Source organism: Arachis stenosperma, chromosome 10 (genome assembly GCF_014773155.1).
Source record: "Arachis stenosperma cultivar V10309 chromosome 10, arast.V10309.gnm1.PFL2, whole genome shotgun sequence".
In the NCBI taxonomy this organism is placed as follows: domain Eukaryota; kingdom Viridiplantae; phylum Streptophyta; class Magnoliopsida; order Fabales; family Fabaceae; genus Arachis; species Arachis stenosperma.
The window spans coordinates 8101081-8122557 of NC_080386.1; the positions used below are offsets into that span (position 1 = coordinate 8101081).

At 38.7% G+C, this 21477-nt stretch overlaps 1 protein-coding gene and 1 non-coding gene across 2 annotated transcripts; one reads left to right on the plus strand and one right to left on the minus strand.

Moving 5' to 3' along the window:
* Nucleotides 1-758: 758 nt before the first annotated feature.
* Nucleotides 759-20965, minus strand: LOC130956697 (uncharacterized). The gene is made up of 2 exons (XM_057883707.1): nt 20100-20965; nt 759-948 (listed from the first exon to the last, which is right to left on the minus strand). The coding sequence occupies exons 1-2, from the start codon at nt 20963-20965 to the stop codon at nt 759-761; spliced, it is 1056 nt and encodes a 351-aa protein (XP_057739690.1).
* LOC130959056 (small nucleolar RNA R71) lies at nt 15017-15124 on the plus strand. Its single transcript, XR_009078152.1, has one exon. It is a non-coding gene; the product is annotated as a small nucleolar RNA R71 (small nucleolar RNA).
* Nucleotides 20966-21477: the final 512 nt, after the last annotated feature.

A 21477-nucleotide genomic window follows, 5' to 3' on the forward strand; every position in this document is an offset into this window, starting at 1 on the left:
TAGCTTGACCGATTCCTCCCTAAGCACAAAACCAACAAAATTCAAGCTTCAAAGACTCCAATTCACACCCAATGATTCCAGCCGCCAAAGGTTTGTACCAAGAGCTCCAATTTAACAAATTCAACTCTAATTCAACATAAATTTAACTAGTTCTTATAATTCAATAACTTGGCACAAGGACACACTTAATTGGGCAAACTACAAGGGTTTAGAGTTTACTTACCTTATCCATTGATGATTGGGATAAAATCCAACAATTATCCAATGTTAGATTACACCTAAACCACCAAAATCATCAAAATCACTCAATAAACATACAAAAATACGAAATAGAAAGGGGAACAAAAACTGGGTACAAATTACAAAGTATATTACCACTTTGTTTAGATATAATTGAAGAGGACTCCAAGACGAACGCATGGCCGTAAACAGCTCGTCAATCAGAGTTTCGGATTGAAAGTTATGGAAGATTGAATTTGGAAGTAGACATGAAACCCTCACCTCACACCTCTCTTCAATTCAACATGAATGCCAAGAATGAAGGGGAGGGAGGTTGATAGTTGGCTATTTAAGTGTGGGTGATATAAGTGGGCTTGGGCCTTGGTCCCAATACGGGTTCAGTTCGGCCGTTCGGCCCAATCTTGGGCCGAAATCTTTAAAATTGGTGTCAAAATTCTTATTTTAGTTAGCTCTACCTCATTAAACTTATAAAATTCCATTAACTAATTTTTTGGGTTAATAATTAATTTATTGGCTAATTATTTAGTAACTTTGTAGGTTTTACAAATTTTGGAATATATTTTTGGATGTTTCGTAGCCTTGCCAACCACCGCAGCGCCCTCCCTGTTGTGATTCGCAGCACTGCCACTACTGCATTTCCCTTTCACTCGCAATTCGGAGTTCACCGCCGCAGCCTTCCTCCCCTCGCAATTGCATCTTCTTGGATCACTGCATTCAATAGCTAAATAGATGTTTCTTTTTAAATTATTAAGATATTTACTTTCATGACAAGAAAAACTAGTAGAATGGGTGGAAGAAGAATGTACTTGTAATAATGTGTCACTCATGGAGCCAGGATTTTTTGCTGATAATAGTGGAACTAAACATAACCTAAAACTATTTTGAATTTGATGACTTGTTGGAATTAGTTTTAAAGAAGATGTTGGTTCATTATTATTAGTGTTTATTGTTATTGTTTGTGTTGCTGCATATTTCTTCAAGAATTCAATGATGGAAGCTTGCTTGCAATGACTTGTTCTTGGGCCAAAATTTAATAGTTTGGATGTTTCGTTTTGTATATTTTGGATGTTTTTATTTCGTAATTTTTGAATATTTTTTTTTGTGTTTTTCATATTTCATGTTGAAGATTTTGGATTTTTTTGGTATTGTACATTTGCAGAGGAAAAAGCAAACAAGAAGTGGAAGAAAACATTTGAAAAATAGCTTTTGAATGAGTTTCTTATGAGTTGTAGTTTGTGCTTATGTTGTACAGATGAAAGTTGATGTATCGAGTTTTGATTCTCAATATTTTTTATGATGTACAATTGTGTTTAGGATTAAGTGGCTCTTACTCTTAAGGATTTGTTATATTATTATTTTAGATAGTGATTGCTAACCAAAAAATTATTTCAATTATAGCTTTTGTACTCATGTAGTTTGTGGTAATGCCAATTCATTGTGGAACTTGGCTATATAGTTCATGTTGAGTGAACTGATATCAGAGCAAAATTATGTTTTTAATTTTATCTATTTATGAGGCTCAAAACTTTAAAGTAATTTAGAAAGAAATCATGCAATTATTTTGGTAATGGTTATCTTATTTAAATTTATCTTTGATTACCTTTATTATCTTGTTCTCTATAATATTGAATGTGTAGGATCAAATTTATTATTTCACATTTAAATGGTAGTAATTTATTTATTTTACATAATATGAATATGTTATAAGTCATTAAGAAATATTGTTCTGACTAATTCACTTTTGAATGAATAAACGGGTTACAATTTGAAGTTTATGCTCCTTGTTACACCACAAATCATGCCTTAACATTGAAAATGACCCCTTTTTTTAAGGAAAAAAACTTGTAAAGATTGGAATAGATGAAAATGCTTAAAACAAAATTGATTGTAAAAATAATTTAACTCGTTTTCAAGTTGGGTTTGAGTTAAGTCATTTAGACTAAGGTGGATGTTCATTTTATTATGATTAGGGATGATTCTTTCCATTCTAAAGTGGATGGTTATTTTGGATATACCATTTGTCTTTTACTTGATTTTTTGGATTCTGCATGCACATAGCCCGCAAGTTTCTTTTGTTATGTGGGTTGGATTAGATTTAGTTTAATTTTGAATAAATTCAAGTTGGGTTTTAGTTACGCCATTTAAACATAGTGCATGAGTGGTATTTTTGGTCAATTCGTTAGTTGTTTCTTATCAACTAATGCAGATGTTTATTTTATATTGTATGCAGATAGTTTTTTTTCTTTCTAAAGTGGATGTTTATTTTGGGTATGCCGATTGTCCTTTACTTGATTTCTTGGATTTTGTATGCACATGCTTCGCATGTTTCTTTTGTTTTATGGTTTGGAAATTAGGGATAGAAATACGATTCCTGTAAACATTAAGTTTGCTTGAATAGAAACATCAAAATTAAAAAAAGCATCTATAAATTTCTACCAGAAAAACATCATAGTATGTCTATATAAAGAAACTCCAATTATTCGACAAATAAAACATGCATTTGAATTGTACTGGACATCTTTCTTCTGCTGATGTTTTCCTTCCTTGTCAGTCTTTTTTGTAGATAATCCTTTAGCCCATTAAATCATGGTCTTCATTCGTGTCTGGTGCTGTTAAGAACCGACAATGGGTTAGTTTCACACAATCGGAACGTACAGTATAATTCGAAATCAAACATCCAACGAGTAATAGAATAACCACACAATATAATTAGAAAAATATACTGGATTCATACTATTATACCAAATTTAATTAGGTAAATTCAAGTATAATTAAACTAAGTTTTAACTAATTATTTAATTAACTCCCAAACTACATAGAAAACCAAGCAAAAGACCAATGACATAACTCAGAAAAACATCCACATACAAAGTATAATGAACATCCACATACAAGGTAAAATGAACATCTTCCTTAGTGCTTTAGTGACAACCAATTCATTGATCAAAATATCTCCTGTGCATCCGGTCTAAATGACTCAAATCAAACCCAATTTCTATTCAAGCATAATTAAACTAAATCAATTCCAGAGCACATAACAAAATAAACATGCGGAGCATGTGCATGCCGAAGCTAGCAATTGAAGTAACAGAGCAATGGTACTAAATCACATAAACATTAACTTCTCATATAAAAGAACCAACCACATACATGGCAAAATGAACATCCTACTTAATTCTTAATGAACAACTATCAAATTTTCTAAATTATCACCAGTGCACCTAATAAATCAGTTGAAACCACATATTCACACATATAAAACGGTTTAAAAGAAGAATAAGCATCCACTTGTTCAACAAATTCAAATAAAATCTCATTCGAACATCTGTACATACTACTTGAACACTAAATTCACACTAAATATAAATTCAACCAAGACCAAGCTGAGTTGTAACTTTTTTTTTCAAAACACCCAAACCAAAAAATGAGAAATATATAGTACCGAAAAAAATAGAAACCAAGCAAATAAGCAATAGTCACTTCTTTTTCCCACTGAAAACGATTATCCAAGCATTTAAAATGGTTTACAAGAAGAAGAAAAATCCACTAATCCATTCAAATCGAAGAACAAGTGTAGCAGGTCGCATCTAGTAGTAATAACTCACTTAGAGTGAGGTCGATCCCACAGGGATTGAAGGATTGATCAATTTTAGTTTAGTGGTTGATTTAGTCAAGCAAACAAGAGTTGATTTGAGTGATTTGTAATTGACAGAAGCTAAATTGCATGAATTGTAAAAGGAGAGGGGAGAATTGCAGTAAATTAAAGAGAACAGAAAGTAAAAGTGCTGAATCTTAAAGAATAAGTAAAGTAAATAACAGAAACTTAGAGTGCAAGAAATGTAAATTGCAGAAGCTTAGAGTGCAAGAAATGTAAATTTCTTGAATGATAAAGGGATCAGGAAGTTGGGATTTACAGAAATTTAACAAGGAAAAGTAAATTGCAACAAGCAGAAGAGTACAGGATGACTTGAATTGAAATAGATCTCAAACAGAAAAGTAAATTAGCTTGAAGAAGCATTCAATAGATGAACTAAAAGGAATATGGAAGATCTCAGGGGTCAAGGGACTAGAAAACCAAGTCTAGATCTTACTGCCTTCCTTGATCCAACTCAAAGAACAATTGCAAACAAATTAAAGATCAAGACAGTAAAAAAACTTGAATTCAAATCACCAAATCTTGAATTATGCAGAGAAAGGAACAAAGAGATCTCAAGGTGAGATTGAGACAGAATTTTTTCAATTCTCAACACCCAAGACTCAAGCTAAGTGTGTAGAAAAAGAAAATAAGAAAACCCAGAGGAAGAGAACTCAATTCTACTTCCCAATTCAAGCCAAAGTTCAAAGAAAATCAAAATTCAAAACAGAAGAAAAATTAAAATGAAAAAAAGTTCTCAAATCAAAATTCAAAAAAAAAAAAAAGGTCTTCTCTATATCTAACTAACATCTATTTATACACTTCCTAATTTGGATCTAAGAATTTGGGTTGGCTCTAAAACTTAGTGAAGAAATGAATAAAATTAGATTTTTGATGAATTTCCTAGCCCATGGGTGTTGCTCCCAGGGCTAGGCTCGGGTGTCACCAAGAGCCGAGCTTAGTGCCTTTGTTTTGCCCAATTTGTTTCGCGCATGATGCATCGCGTTGCAAGGGAGTAGCGCTCAGCTCTTGGCAAGAGCTGAGCTTGCTCCTTGTCTCTTATGAAGCTCCAAGTTCGACACCCAGGGAGAGCATTGCTTGGCTTCTATTTCTTGGCACCAAAGTAGCGCACTCTCTCTTGCTTCCTTGAGGCCCCTGGTTCGATCCTTGGTGAGTGCAGGTGCTGGCCATTTTTCTTGGCACATGAGTAGCGCCTAATGCCTTGCTCCTTGGATGTACCCGGTTCGAATCCAATTGAGTGAAAACAAGCCAATTTTGGCTTGTTTTTCTTGTGAGGTAGTGCTGCCCCCTCTCCCTTGGTTTTGAGTTCGAAACTTGTGGAGTGCATTGGCAAACTATTTTTCCTTGAATTTCCTTGAGGCAAGCCCGAAAAAGCTCTTGGGGAGAGTTGAGCTTTGAAAATTTTGCCTTGCTCCCTCCTTGATATGTAGCGCTCGGTTCTTGTGGAGAGCCTAGCTCTCCCCTTTGGCCTTTGGCCTTTGAAGTAAAGCTCTTCACAAGAGCTCTAGGCTCTTGCTCCTTGCAATGTGCCACGCTTTTCCTTTCCTTAGGCCACGCTTTCTTTCTTTCTTCATTTTCTTCACCTACAAGTAATCAAAACAACCAATCAAAGTATCACCAAATTCACAAAGTTTAAAATTCATTTAAAAACCAATTAATTCAAGCTTAAACCTCATGATTTTGTGCCAATTAAAGGGTGGTTGATTGATTCAAAGAAACCATGCAATTCCACTCCAAATTACTAACTTACAATGCAAGAAAGTGTATAAAAACAAATGAAACAAGTAAAATTTGCTTGAAAAGCTAGCATATGATGACTTGTCATCACAACACCAAATTTAAATCTTGCTTGTCCCCAAGCAAACATCAAACATAAGAGGAAATGAAATGAAACAGAGAAGTGTGCATATCCTTATTGAGCATATAGTTGAACTTGGTTCATGGGGTTTTTATGCAGACAATGGTGGCTCATTTATTGCTTGCTGTTACATAAGAGATGTTTCCCCATAGGTTCACTAAGTTTGCTGCTATAAGGCTTTACTTTTGCTTGTTCCCTTGCTAACTTTTCCTTCTTTGTTTTTCTCAGAGAGCTTATTATTCTTTGAAGGCTTGGTGGTAAATGTTGCAGCAGTCTTTGGCTTGATTTTGCTCAATATTCCTTCACCACAGACACATGGCTCACCCTTTTCTTCCTAGGATCATTGATGCCCAGCATCTCTTTGGATAACTAAGTGTTTTGTAGCTAGGTTGCTCTTTATTGTAGACTTTCAGTTGGTAATCCCAAATCAGTTGATCTAAGTGGCCAAGTTTTGAAATACTCCTCAAAACTTACTTGTCCAAGCATATCCTAGCACAAAAACACCACAGGCATGTGGCCTAGGGTTCAAGCTATTGGTGCCTAGCCTTATTGTTTGTTTTTTGCCACTTTTGGCTTTTTCTCTTTCTTTTTCTTTCTGTTTTATTTCATTCTCAAGGGATCTTTACTAATACAAGCATTTATAACAGCAAACTAGTTCCTTCTTCCAAGAACATATCATTATGCTGCATTTATTTCATAAGCCATGCATTAAATCAACAAATACCATCACTAACTTTCATTCTAACTTATGCAACATTGGATATTTACTTCCTAATTCAAACATTTCTCTTTTATTCAAGCATATGGGAAACAAAACAAGATTTAAGGTAATGAAGGATGACAATTATTATGCAGATTACTTATTCTAGCTAACTATTAAGCACAAAAAAATGCAAAACAAAAAGCAATTGGAGGCATATAATTTTTCAGACATGCGTCTTCCTTATTGAAATTATGAAAGAACTTCACCACCTTATAGTTGTTGTGCTCCTGGCTTTTGCTTGATTCTCCCTTCTTCTTCTTTCTTTTCTTGAGCTTGGAATAGTCTTGAGTTTCTTCACCAGGGCACCTTCTATCCCAAATAGAATCTATGAAACCTGAGAGCCCAGCTGCCTCCAATCTTTGATACATCACTTCTGTATAATTCTGGGTCCTTGCTTTCTGTCGGTCTCTTAATTCTTGGCACTGCTCAAATGGTTTGATTTGTGGATTTAGTGCTTGCATACTGTGGGTCAAATAATCCAACTTTGCTTGTGTATTTTCATCATGCTCTATTCGCTGCACATGTCTAGTATCTCCAATGGTATGATGAATGTTCTTCCACTGATACAAGTTGTGAGTATATTCCCCATATTTGGTCTGACTCAGGTACAATTTATCATATGATTCTCAGAGTTCTGTTGATTGTTCCTTCTGGCCTTCAAGAATCCTTGCTTGAAATTCTTGTTGTTGGGTCATCATTTGCTACTGCCAGCTTGCTTGTGTTTCCTCCATTTGGTGTTGCCAAGCCTCTCGCACTTATTTATCCTTCAAATATTGCTCCCAGCACTCTAGATATTGCTCTTGTTGTGCTTGCATGAGTTGTTGAGACATTTCCTCAATTGTTCTTCTCATTTCACTCAACTCTAATGCATCAAGAGCTTGTTCTTCCCCTCTTAGTGGCCTCTTCTTTCTAGGGGCTATTACCTCCTCTTGGTCATCTTCTTCATTTATCCCTTCTATGCTCCTCTTTGTGACTTCTTTCCCTACTTTCACTTTCTCTGTGTCTTCATCCTCAAAAAGCACCCCAGCTTTGTTGCATAATCTCAGAATGGTGCTTGGATGACCCAGCCTGCTTGATTTGTTTGTATTTTCTGCCATCTCTTGAATACTATCAGCTATGATTTGTGAAACATTAATCTCTCCTCCATGTAGGATACAGTATACCAAGAGTGCACGCTTGACTATGACTGCTGAAGTGTTTCTAGTAGGGAGTATGGATCTCTTGACTATCTCATACCACCCCCTGGCCTCAGGAGTGAGGTCCAGTTGTTTCAAGTGGCTTGGGTTTCCTTTTGAGTCTCATTCCCAATCTGAGCCTGCCAAACATATCCCCTGCAGTATCTCATCAGGGTCATTCTATCCCTACATTATCATATCAAAGCTAGGCTATCCTTAAGTTACTCTTCTCAGCTGTAGAACTCTCATGATTGTGGCTGGGCTAAAGTCCACTTCAACACCTCTAACAAAGCTCTTGTAGGGAGGGCTGTTATCACTTTCCTTCTCTGCATTTGCATAAAATTCTCGTATCATGACTGCGCTAATGTCAGTGTGAGGTGTACATAAAAGCTCCCATCTCCTCTCCTTAGTGATTTACCTCATGATGGGATACTCCCTCTCCTTCAAGTTGAGGCCCATTTCATGAATGATATATTTTGTTTTCATGAGCCTATGATACATTGCTTCATGAAATTGAGATTTAAACTTCTTGGTATCATACGTAGGAGGTTCGGCCACCATTGGTTCCTTTCCTTTTCTTCTATTAGTGCTTGGTGGAGCCATGAGTTTAGATAAAAACAAGGTAAGGATGAGTTTATGGTTGGGTGAGGTACGGTTTTGTAGTGCAAGGAAGGTGAAAAATGGAATGTTGCTGCTGGGTAGAGAAGAGGAACGTGTTTTTGGCCAAGTGAAAAGTGGGACAATGGCTTGCAAGTATGAGGAAGGCTTATATGAATGTGTAGCTCTTGAAATGTCTCCACCTATTTATAGGCAAGGCATCAAAGCTTTGAACAAAACATACTTTGGGGGGGAGGAGTTCGGTCATGACTTATGAAGGGTGAAGATTGAGCTAAGCAACATAGTAACTTGATGAACGACCTACATGTTCTATTGAGGATTGACAAGGATTCTCTCCCCATTGGTTGCATGAGGTTCGACCTTGGTGCACGAAATTGTGATCACTACTTTGTCCATATTCAAATAATCCCCGGTCATGAATCCCAAAAACTTGGTGTTCAATCCCATGGCATTACACAACTTCGCACAACTAACCAGCAAGTGCACTGGGTCGTCCAAGTAATACCTTACGTGAGTAAGGGTCGATCCCACGGAGATTGTTGCTATGAAGCAAGCTATGGTCATCTTGTAAATCTTAGTCAGGTAGACTCAAATGTATGATAGTGATGAACGAAAATAACATAAAAGATAAAGATAGAGATACTTATGTAATTCATTGGTAGGAACTTCAGATAAGCGCATGAAGATGCCTTCCCTTCCGTCTCTCTGCTTTCCTACTGTCTTCATCCAATCCTTCTTACTCCTTTCCATGGCAAGCTTATGCAAGGGTTTCACCGTTGTCAGTGGCTACCTCCCATCCTCTCATTGGAAATGTTCAACGCACCCTGTCACGGCACGGCTATCCATCTGTCGGTTCTCAATCAGGCCGGAATAGAATCCAGTGATTCTTTTGCGTCTGTCACTAACGCCCCGCCCTCAGGAGTTTGAAGCACGTCACAGTCATTCAATCATTGAATCCTACTCAGAATACCACAGACAAGGTTAGACCTTCCGGATTCTCTTGAATGCCGCCATCAGTTCTTGCCTATACCACGAAGACTCTGATCTCACGGAATGGCTGGCTCGTTTGTCAGGCGAGCACTCGGTTGTCAGGCGATCAACCATGCATCGTGTTATCAGGAATCCAAGAGATATTCACTAGAGCTTTGATTGCTTGTAGAACAAGAATGGTTGTCAGTCACCTTGTTCATGAGTGAGAATGATGATGAGTGTCACGGATCATCACATTCATCAAGTTGAAGAACAAGTGATATCTTGGACAAAGAACAAGCGGAATTGAATGGAAGAACAATAGTAATTGCATTAATACTCGAGGTACAGCAGAGCTCCACACCTTAATCTATGGTGTGTAGAAGCTCCACCGTTGAAAATACATAAACATAAGGTCTAGGCATGGCCGAATGGCCAGCCTCCCAATGATCTAAGATAGCATAAAACGAAGATAGCTACCAAAGTCTCCTAGATACAATAGTAAAAGGTCCTACTTATAGATAACTAGTAGCCTAAGGTGTACAAAGATGAGTAAATGACATAAAAATCCACTTCCGGGCCCACTTGGTGTGTGCTTGGGCTGAGCAATGAAGCATTTTCGTGTAGAGACTCTCCTTGGAGTTAAACGCCAGCTTTTATGCCAGTTTGGGCGTTTAACTCCCATTTAGGTGCCAGTTCCGGCGTTTAACGCTGGAATTTCTTGAGGTGACTTTGAACGCCGGTTTGGGCCATCAAATCTTGGGCAAAGTATGGACTATTATATATTGCTGGAAAGCCCAGGATGTCTACTTTCCAACGCCGTTGAGAGCGCGCCAATTGGGCTTCTGTAGCTCCAGAAAATCCACTTCGAGTGCAGGGAGGTCAGAATCCAACAGCATCTGCAGTCCTTTTGAGTCTCTGGATCAGATTTTTGCTCAGATCCCTCAATTTCAGCCAGAAAATACCTGAAATCACAGAAAAACACACAAACTCATAGTAAAGTCCAGAAAAGTGAATTTTAATTAAAAACTAATAAAAATATACTAAAAACTAACTAAAAGATACTAAAAACATACTAAAAACAATGCCAAAAAGCGTACAAATTATCCGCTCATCACAACACCAAACTTAAATTGTTGCTTGTCCCCAAGCAACTGAAAATCAAATAAGATAAAAAGAAGAGAATATGCAATGAACTCCAAAAACATCTATGAAGATCAGTATTAATTAGATGAGCGGGGCTTTTAGCTTTTTGCCTCTGAATAGTTTTGGCATCTCACTTTATCCTTTGAAATTCAGAATGATTGGCTTCTTTAGGAACTTAGAATCTAGATAGTGTTATTGATTCTCCTAGTTAAGTATGATGATTCTTGAACACAGCTACTTTATGAGTCTTGGCCGTGGCCCAAAGCACTCTGTCTTCCAGTATTACCACCGGATACATACATGCCACAGACACATAATTGGGTGAACCTTTTCAGATTGTGACTCAGCTTTGCTAAAGTCCCCAATTAGAGGTGTCCAGGGTTCTTAAGCACACTCTTATTGCCTTGGATCACAACTTTATTCTTTCTCTTTTTTTTTTCTTTTCTTTCTTTCTAATTTTTTTTTGTTTTTCTCCTTCTTTTTTTTCCTTTTTTTTTTTGTATTCACTGCTTTTTCTTGCTTCAAGAATCATTTTTATGATTTTTCAGATCCTCAGTAACATGTCTCCTTTTTCATCATTCTTTCAAGAGCCAACATTCATGAACCACAAATTCAAAAGACATATGCACTGTTTAAGCATACATTCAGAGAACAGAAGTAATGCCACCACATCAAAATAATTAAACTATTATAAAATTCAGAATTCATGCAATTCTTTCCTTTTCAATTAAGCACGTTTTTATTCAAGAAAGGTGATGGATTCATAGGACATTCATAACTTTAAGGCATAGACACTAAGACACTAATGATCATAAGACACAAACATGGACAAACATAAGCACTAAAATTCGAAAAACAGAAGAATAAAGAACAAGGAAATTAAAGAACGGGTCCACCTTAGTGATGGCGGCTCTTTCTTCCTCTTGAAGATCCTATGGAGTGCTTGAGCTCCTCAATGTCTCTTCCTTGTCTTTGTTGCTCCTCTCTCATGATTCTTTGATCTTCTCTAATTTCATGGAGGAGAATGGAGTGTTCTTGGTGCTCCACCCTTAGTTGTCCCATGTTGGAACTTAGTTCTCCTAGGGAGGTGTTTACTTGCTCCCAATAGTCTTGTAGAGGAAAGTGCATCCCTTGAGGCATCTCAGGGATCTCTTGATGAGAGGGGTCTCTTGTGTACTCCATCCTTTTCTTGGTGATGGGCTTGTCCTCATCAATGGGGGTATCTCCTTCTATGTCAACTCCAACTGAATAACAGAGGTGACAAATGAGATGAGGAAAGGCTAGCCTTGCCAAGGTGGAAGACTTGTCCGCCACTTTATAGAGTTCTTGGGCTATAACCTCATGAACTTCCACTTCTTCTCCAATCATGATGCTATGGATCATGATGGCTCGGTCTAGAGTAACTTCGGACCGGTTGCTAGTGGGAATGATTGAGCGTTGAATGAACTCTAACCATCCTCTAGCCATGGGCTTGAGGTCATGTCTTCTCAATTGAACCGGCTTGCCTCTTGAATCTCTCTTCCATTGTGCGCCCTCTTCACATATAACTGTGAGGACTTGGTCCAACCTTTGATCAAAGTTGACCCTTCTTGTGTAAGGATGTTCATCTCCTTGCATCATAGGCAAGTTGAACGCCAACCTTACACTTTCCGGACTAAAGTCCAAGTATTTCCCCCGAACCATAGTAAGATAATTCTTTGGATCCGGGTTCATACTTTGATCATGGTTCTTTGTGATCCATGCATTGGCATAGAACTCTTGAACCATCAAGATTCTGACTTGTTGAATGGGGTTGGTAAGTACTTCCCAACCTCTTCTTCGGATCTCATGGCGGATCTCCGGATATTCACCCTTTTTGAGTGAAAAGGGGACCTCGGGGATCACCTTCTTCAAGGCCACAACTTCATAGAAGTGGTCTTGATGCACCCTTGAGATGAATCTATCCATCTCCCATGACTCGGAGGTGGAAGCTTTTGCCTTCCCTTTCCTCTTTTTAGAGGTTTCTCCGGCCTTGGATGCCATAAATGGTTATGGAAAACGAAAAAGCAACGCTTTTACCACACCAAACTTAAAAGGTTTGCTCGTCCTCGAGCAAAAGAAGAAAGAAGAGAGTAGAAGAAGAAGAAATGAGGGAGAGGGAGATGGTAGTGTGTTCGGCCAAAGAGGGGGGAAAGTGGTGTTTAGGTTGTGTGAAAATGAAGAAGTGAAGGAGGGTATTTATAGGAGAGAGGGGAGATGTAGTTCGGCCATGTATGGGTGGGTTTGGGAGGGAAAGTGGTTTGAATTTGAAGGGTGAGGTTGGTGGGGATTTATGAAGGATGGATGTGAGTGGTGAAGAGAAAGATGGGATTTGATAGGTGAAGGGTTTTTGGGGAAGAGGTATTGAGGTGATTGGTGAATGGGGGAAGAAGAGAGATGGTGGTGGTGGGGTAGGTGGGGGTCCTGTGGGGTCCACAGATCCTGTGGTGTCAAGGAAAAGTCATCCCTGCACCAAATGTTGCTCAAAATCACGTTTTGAGCCATTTCTGGCGTTAAACGCCGGGCTGGTGCCCATTCCTAGCGTTTAACGCCAGGTTCTTGCCCTTTTCTGGCGTTTAACGCCAGTCTGGTGCCCCTTTCTGGCGTTAAACGCCCAGAATGGTGCCAGACTGGGCGTTAAACGCCCAACTGCTAGGCTCACTGGCGTTTAAACGCCAGTGAATTCCTCCTCCAGGGTGTGCTGTTTTTCTTCCTGTTTTTCATTTTGTTTTTGCTTTTTTCATTGATTTTGTAACTTCTTATGATCATCAACCTACAAAAAACATAAAATAACAAAAGAAAATATATAAAATATAATCATTGGGTTGCCTCCCAACAAGCGCTTCTTTAATGTCAGTAGGTTGACAGATGGCTCTCATTGAGCCTTACAAATGATCAGAGCAATGTGGGAACCTCCCAACACCAAACTTAGAGTTTGAATGTGGGGGTTCAACACCAAACTTAGAGTTTGGTTGTGGCCTCCCAACACCAAACTTAGAGTTTGACTGTGGGGGCTCTGTTTGTCTCTGATTTGAGAGAAGCTCTTCATGCTTCTTCTCCATGGTGACAGAGGGATATCCTTGAGCCTTTAACACAAGGGATTCTTCATTCACTTGAATGATTATTTCACCTCTATCAACATCAATCACAGCCTTTGCTGTGGCTAGGAAGGGTCTGCCAAGGATGATGGATTCATCCATGCACTTCCCAGTCTCTAGGACTATGAAATCAGTAGGGATGTAATGGTCTTCAACTTTTACCAAAACATTCTCTACAAGTCCATGAGCTTGTTTTCTTGAGTTGTCTGCCATCTCCAATGAGATTCTTGCAGCTTGTACCTCAAAGATCCCTAGCTTCTCCATTACAGAGAGAGGCATGAGGTTCACACTTGACCCTAAGTCACACAGGGCCTTCTTGAAGGTCATGGTGCCTATGGTACAAGGTATTGAAAACTTCCCAGGATCTTGTCTCTTTTGAGGTAATTTCTGCCTAGACAAGTCATCCAGTTCTTTGGTGAGCAAGGGAGGTTCATCTTCCCAAGTCTCATTTCCAAATAACTTGTTATTTAGCTTCATGATTGCTCCAAGATATTTAGCAACTTGCTCTTCAGTGACATACTCATCCTCTTCAGAGGAAGAATACTCATCAGAGCTCATGAAAGGCAGAAGTAAGTCCAATGGAATCTCTATGGCCTCATTTTGAGCCTCAGATTCCCATGGTTCCTCATTGGGGAACTCAGAGGAGGTTGGTGCATGCCCATTGAGGTCTTCCTCAGTGGCGTCCACCTCCTCTCTTTCCTCTCCATATTCGGCCATGGTTATGGCTTTGCACTCTCCTTTTGGATTTTCTTCTGTATTACTTGGGAGAGTACTAGGAGGGAGTTCAGTAATTTTCTTGCTCAGCTGTCCCACTTGTCCTTCCAAATTTCTGATGGAGGACCTTGTTTCATTCATGAAACTTTGAGTGGTTTTGATTAGATCAGAGACCATTGTTGCTAAGTCAGAGGTATTCTGCTTAGAACTCTCTGTCTGTTGCTGAGAAGATGATGAAAAAGGCTTGTTATTGCCAAGCCTATTTCTTCCACCATTATTGTTATTGAAACCTTGTTGAGGTCTCTCTTGATTCTTCCATGAGAAATTTGGGTGATTTCTCCATGAAGAATTATAGGTGTTTCCATAGGGTTCTCCTAGGTAATTCACCTCTTCCATTGAAGGGTTCTCAGGATCATAAGCTTCTTCCTCAGATGAAGCTTCCTTAGTACTGCCAGGTGCATTTTGCATTCCAGACAGACTTTGAGAAATCAAATTGACTTGTTGAGTCAATATCTTGTTCTGAGCCAGTATGGCATTCAGAGTATCAATCTCAAGAACTCCTTTCTTCTGATTAGTCCCATTATTCACAGGATTCCTTTCAGAAGTGTACATGAATTGGTTATTTGCAACCATCTCAATTAGTTCCTGAGCCTCTGTAGGCGTCTTCTTCAAATGAAGAGATCCTCCAGCAGAGCTATCCAAAGACATCTTGGATAGTTCAGAGAGACCATCATAGAAGATACCTATGATGCTCCATTCAGAAAGCATGTCTGAGGGACATCTTCTGATTAATTGTTTGTATCTTTCCCAAGCTTCATAGAGGGATTCTCCATCCTTCTGTCTGAAGGTTTGGACTTCCACTCTAAGCTTACTCCATTTTTGAGGTGGAAAGAACTTTGCCAAGAAGGCATTGACTAGCTTTTCCCAAGAGTCCAGGCTATCTTTAGGTTGTGAGTCCAACCATATTCTAGCTCTGTCTCTTACAGCAAAAGGGAATAGCATCAGTCTGTAGACCTCAGGGTCAAACCCATTAGTCTTGACTGTGTCACAGATTTGCAAGAACTCAGCTAAGAACTGATGAGGATCTTCCATTGGAAGTCCATGGAACTTGCAATTCTGTTGCATTAGAGAAACTAATTGAGGCTTAAGCTCAAAGTTGTTTGCTCCAATGGCAGGGATAGAGATGCTTCTCCCATAGAAGTTGGGAGTAGGTGCAGTAAAGTCACCCAGCACCTTCCTTGCATTGTTGGCATTGGTGTTGTTTTCGGCTGCCATGTGTTCTTTTTCTTTGAAGAATTCGGTCAGGTCCTCTAAAGAGAATTGTGCCTTGGCTTCTCTTAGCTTTCGCTTCAAGGTTCTCTCAGGTTCAGGGTCAGCTTCAACAAGAATGCCTTTGTCTCTGCTCCTGCTCATATGAAAGAGAAGAGAAAAAGAAAATGTGGAATCCTCTATGTCACAGGATAGAGATTCCTTGAGGTGTCAGAGGAAAAGAAAAATAGAAGAAAAGAGGGTAGAAGAATTCGAACTTGATTAGATAGAGTTCGAATTGTGCATTAAGAAGGAGTAGTACTCCATAAATAGAAGGATGTGAGAAGGAGGGAAGAGAATTTTCGAAAATTAATTAGAAAGATGTCAAAAACATTTTAAAAATTGATTGATAATTTTCGAAAATTGAAAGTGGAAAAGAGATCAAGTGATTTTTGAAAAAGATTTTGAAATTAGAAATAAAAAAGATTTGATTGAAAACTATTTTGAAACAGATGAGGTTAAGAAGATATGACTAGTTTTTAAAAAGATGTAATTGAGAAGATATGATTTGAAAACAATTTTAAAAGATATGTTTTGAAAACAATTTTAAAGGATTTGATTTTGAAAATTAGTGACTTGCCTAACAAGAAAAGATATGATTCAAACATTAAACCTTTCTCAACAGAAAAGGCAACAAATTTGAGATGTTCAATCAAATCATTAATTGTTAGTAAGTATCTTTGAAAAAGGAAAGAAATTGATTTTGAAAACATTTGATTGAAAAGATATGATTTGAAAAAGATTTGATTTTGAAAAACTTTGAAAACTTGAAAAAAAAATTGATTTGAGAACAAAATCTTCCCCCTAGCACCATCCTGGCGTTAAACGCCCAGAATGGTATACATTCTGGCGTTTAACGCCCAAAATGCACCGTTTTTGGGCGTTAAACGCCCAACCAGGTACCCTGGCTGGCGTTTAAACGCCAGTCTGTCTTCTTCACTGGGCATTTTTGAATGCTCAGCTTTTTCTGTATAATTCCTCTGCAGTATGTTCTGAATCTTCAATTCTTTGTATTATTGACTTGAAAAGACACAAAGTAAAAATATTTTTGGATTTTCAATAATCAAAATGCAACAAGAATCAAATAACAATGCATGCAAGACACCAAACTTAGCAGTTTGTATACTACTAACACTATATGAGACACATAAACACTCAAGCCAAAAGAATTCAAAGATCAGAGTAAGAAATCATCAAGAAGTGCTTGAAGATCCTTAAGACACATGAATGAATGCATGCTATTGACACCAAACTTAAGATGAGACACTAAACTTAAGCAAGAAACATCAAATATTTTTGGTTTTTATGATTTTGTGAAATTTTTTTTTTGTGTTTTTCGAAAATTAAGTGGAAAAAGATATCAAAATTCTTAATGAGAATTCCAGGAATCAGTGCAATGCTAGTCTAAGACTCCGGTCCAGGAATTAGACATGGCTTCACAGCCAGCCAAGCCTTCAAAGAAAGCTTCGGTCCAAAACACTAGACATGGCCAAAAGCCAGCCAAGCCTTAGCAGATCATTGCTCCAAAAGCAAGATTGATAAAAATCAACAAGCTCTTGTGATGATAAGTTGAAACCTCGGTCCAATGGAATTAGACATGGCTTCTCAGCCAGCCAGATTTCAACAAATCATCATGAAACTCTAGAATTCATCTTCAAGAATTTCGAAAAAAAAAATACCTAATCTAAGCAACAAGATGAACCGTCAGTTGTCCATACACAAACAATCCCCGGCAACGGCGCCAAAAACTTGGTGCACGAAATTGTGATCACTACTTTGTCCATATTCAAATAATCCCCGGTCATGAATCCCAAAAACTTGGTGTTCAATCCCATGGCATTACACAACTTCGCACAACTAACCAGCAAGTGCACTGGGTCGTCCAAGTAATACCTTACGTGAGTAAGGGTCGATCCCACGGAGATTGTTGCTATGAAGCAAGCTATGGTCATCTTGTAAATCTTAGTCAGGTAGACTCAAATGTATGATAGTGATGAACGAAAATAACATAAAAGATAAAGATAGAGATACTTATGTAATTCATTGGTAGGAACTTCAGATAAGCGCATGAAGATGCCTTCCCTTCCGTCTCTCTGCTTTCCTACTGTCTTCATCCAATCCTTCTTACTCCTTTCCATGGCAAGCTTATGCAAGGGTTTCACCGTTGTCAGTGGCTACCTCCCATCCTCTCATTGGAAATGTTCAACGCACCCTGTCACGGCACGGCTATCCATCTGTCGGTTCTCAATCAGGCCGGAATAGAATCCAGTGATTCTTTTGCGTCTGTCACTAACACCCCGCCCTCAGGAGTTTGAAGCACGTCACAGTCATTCAATCATTGAATCCTACTCAGAATACCACAGACAAGGTTAGACCTTCCGGATTCTCTTGAATGCCGCCATCAGTTCTTGCCTATACCACGAAGACTCTGATCTCACGGAATGGCTGGCTCGTTTGTCAGGCGAGCACTCGGTTGTCAGGCGATCAACCATGCATCGTGTTATCAGGAATCCAAGAGATATTCACTAGAGCTTTGATTGCTTGTAGAACAAGAATGGTTGTCAGTCACCTTGTTCATGAGTGAGAATGATGATGAGTGTCACGGATCATCACATTCATCAAGTTGAAGAACAAGTGATATCTTGGACAAAGAACAAGCGGAATTGAATGGAAGAACAATAGTAATTGCATTAATACTCGAGGTACAGCAGAGCTCCACACCTTAATCTATGGTGTGTAGAAGCTCCACCGTTGAAAATACATAAACATAAGGTCTAGGCATGGCCGAATGGCCAGCCTCCCAATGATCTAAGATAGCATAAAACGAAGATAGCTACCAAAGTCTCCTAGATACAATAGTAAAAGGTCCTACTTATAGATAACTAGTAGCCTAAGGTGTACAAAGATGAGTAAATGACATAAAAATCCACTTCCGGGCCCACTTGGTGTGTGCTTGGGCTGAGCAATGAAGCATTTTCGTGTAGAGACTCTCCTTGGAGTTAAACGCCAGCTTTTATGCCAATTTGGGCGTTTAACTCCCATTTAGGTGCCAGTTCCGGCGTTTAACGCTGGAATTTCTTGAGGTGACTTTGAACGCCGGTTTGGGCCATCAAATCTTGGGCAAAGTATGGACTATCATATATTGCTGGAAAGCCCAGGATGTCTACTTTCCAACGCCGTTGAGAGCGCGCCAATTGGGCTTCTGTAGCTCCAGAAAATCCACTTCGAGTGCAGGGAGGTCAGAATCCAACAGCATCTGCAGTCCTTTTGAGTCTCTGGATCAGATTTTTGCTCAGATCCCTCAATTTCAGCCAGAAAATACCTGAAATCACAGAAAAACACACAAACTCATAGTAAAGTCCAGAAAAGTGAATTTTAATTAAAAACTAATAAAAATATACTAAAAACTAACTAAAAGATACTAAAAATATACTAAAAACAATGCCAAAAAGCGTACAAATTATCCGCTCATCAGACCTCCAAGGTGGCTAGCATGCAGATTTTGTTTCCCAAGGTAGGCACCCCTCTCTAGGCACATGTGACCCTTCTCTCTTGGCTTGTCATAGCCGTGTCTTCTTCTTGTCTTTACCTCAACCTTCTTTTTCCTAATTAAATCAAAATGGTAAGCCTTAGGACACAAATGTAGCACGGTGATGAAGTGGTGAGTGCTTACATTATTTATTATGTTTCTTATTCATAAAGGATTAATTGTGTCCCTTAATTAGTGAACCAAGGTTTGGTGAACACCAAACTTGTCTCTTGCTAAGGGATTAATGTAAAATGCAAGTAATTCATCACAATTGATACCTTCATCATAAGACATAATTTATTTTCTATCATAAATTCCTAAAATGAAATAATGCATAATCCATCTATGCATGACTTTGATTCTATGAACAAGAAATGATTCTTCTGAAAATTAATACATGTGCAGACACCAAACTTAATGTTTGGTCATATACTTCATCAAAATGACTAAGCATATGGTCTAAAAATGCTTGAAAAGCTAATTTGGTGTGCTTTCAGGCATACCAAACTTAGAAGTCTAGCATATGCTTCAAGAACTCAGTGCATGCATCTATCAAGTATGTTCATGAGAATTCAAAATCATGCTAGAATGATCCCAGATTATTGAATTTAAAACAAACATGAATCTTAAATCATGGGTTGCCTCCCATGGAGCGCTCTTTTATTGTCACTAGCTTGACATTGGGCCCCTCATTAGGGTGGTTGATGACTGTAGTGTCTCAGCTTGTCCCCCCTCACTGTGATCTTCCTTTTAGTGCCTTGATGCTCAATTTCAGCATGCTCTAGTGAGAGTATTTTACTGACAGTGTAGTAGTCATCAGCTTGTTAGCTTGTTCCCAACTGTTGGTAAATTAACTGTACTTTATCACCTTTAGAAAACCCCTCAGTTGGGATCTTCTTGTTCTTCCACCCCTTTTGAGCCTTTTTCTTGCTTTTCTTCTTTCTTTTTGTTGATCTTTCTCCTTTGACAGAGGATTGAACTTTCGGACTGTCCTTCTCAGTGGCTAACACTTCAATCTCTTCTTGATTCCCCCCATCACTCTGCTTAGTCTCTTTTTCTTTTTGTTTTGCCTTCTTACTTGTGTCTTGTTTTGGAAGGTAGTCAATGATTGTCTTGTTGATCCCTTCCTTCCACTGTAAATCTTCTTTGTTAATTTTCATGCAGTTTTTCTTCTCATCAATGTGCTGTGTTTCTGGAAAGACGTTCAAAGTGATGCTTTCATCATGCATTCGGAGAGTCAGCTCTCTTTGCTCCACATCTATAATGACCCTAGCTGTGGCCAAGAATGGTCTTCCAAGTATAATGGAATCACCTTCATCCTCATATGAGTCTAAGACCATAAAGTCTGCAGGGAATATGAACTTGTCCACCTTTACTAGGAGATTCTCAATCACACCTCTAGGACATATCACTGACTTGTCCACCAATTCTAGAGATATTTGTATTGGTTTCACTTCCTCTATGCACAACTTTTTCACTAGAGAAGAGGGTATTAGGTTGATGCTTGCTCCTAAATCACACATTGCCTTGTTGATGATTATATTGCCAATAGTACAAGGCAGGAAAAAGCTTCCAGGGTCTTCAAGTTTAGGGGGAAGCCCTTTCTGGATTAATGCTCTGCATTCTTCAGTGAGTAGTATAGTCTCCTTCTCAAGCCAACTTCTCTTTTTATTGATAAGCTCCTTCAAAAATTTCGCATATAGAGGCATCTGCTCTAATACCTCAGCCAGTGGGATATTAATCTCCAATTTCTTGAAGATTTCAAGGAATTTGGGGAAGTGTTGGTCCTTCGTCTCCTTGTTGAACCTTTGGGGATATGGCAATGGAGGTGTGAAGTTCACTCCCTGCCTGTGATCCTTGGTTAGTTCTTCCATTGCTTCTTTCCCTTTTCTTGAGATTTGTGGTTGGTCTTCCTTTTCTTGAGCCTGCTTGCCAGCTGTCACTTCTTTGCTGGCTTCCTATTTCTTAGCTTGCTTCTTGTCATTTTCCTTTAGCTTCTTGGTTGCTCCTTCATCTTTCACCAAGATCTTTTCACTCCTCAGCTGTATGGCTTTGCACTCTTCTTTTGGATTAGGAATGGTGTCGCTTGGTAATGAGCTTGATGGTCTCTCAATAGTAATTTGCTTGAAAAGCTGTCCAATCTGCCTTTCCATATTTTTCATGGAAGCTTCTTGATTTTTGGTTGTAAGCTCTTGGTTCTTCATCATTTTCTCCATCAAGAGCTCCAAGTTGGTGATCCTCTGAGAGTCTTGTAAGATTGGTTGGTTGTGAGATGTTGAGGGTTGATGGTAAGTGTTTTGATTGGTGGCTTGGTTATTGGATGGATGATGGTTGGAGGTGGGGTAATTGTTTTGGGGTTTTCTGTAGGAGTTTTGGTTAGTATTCT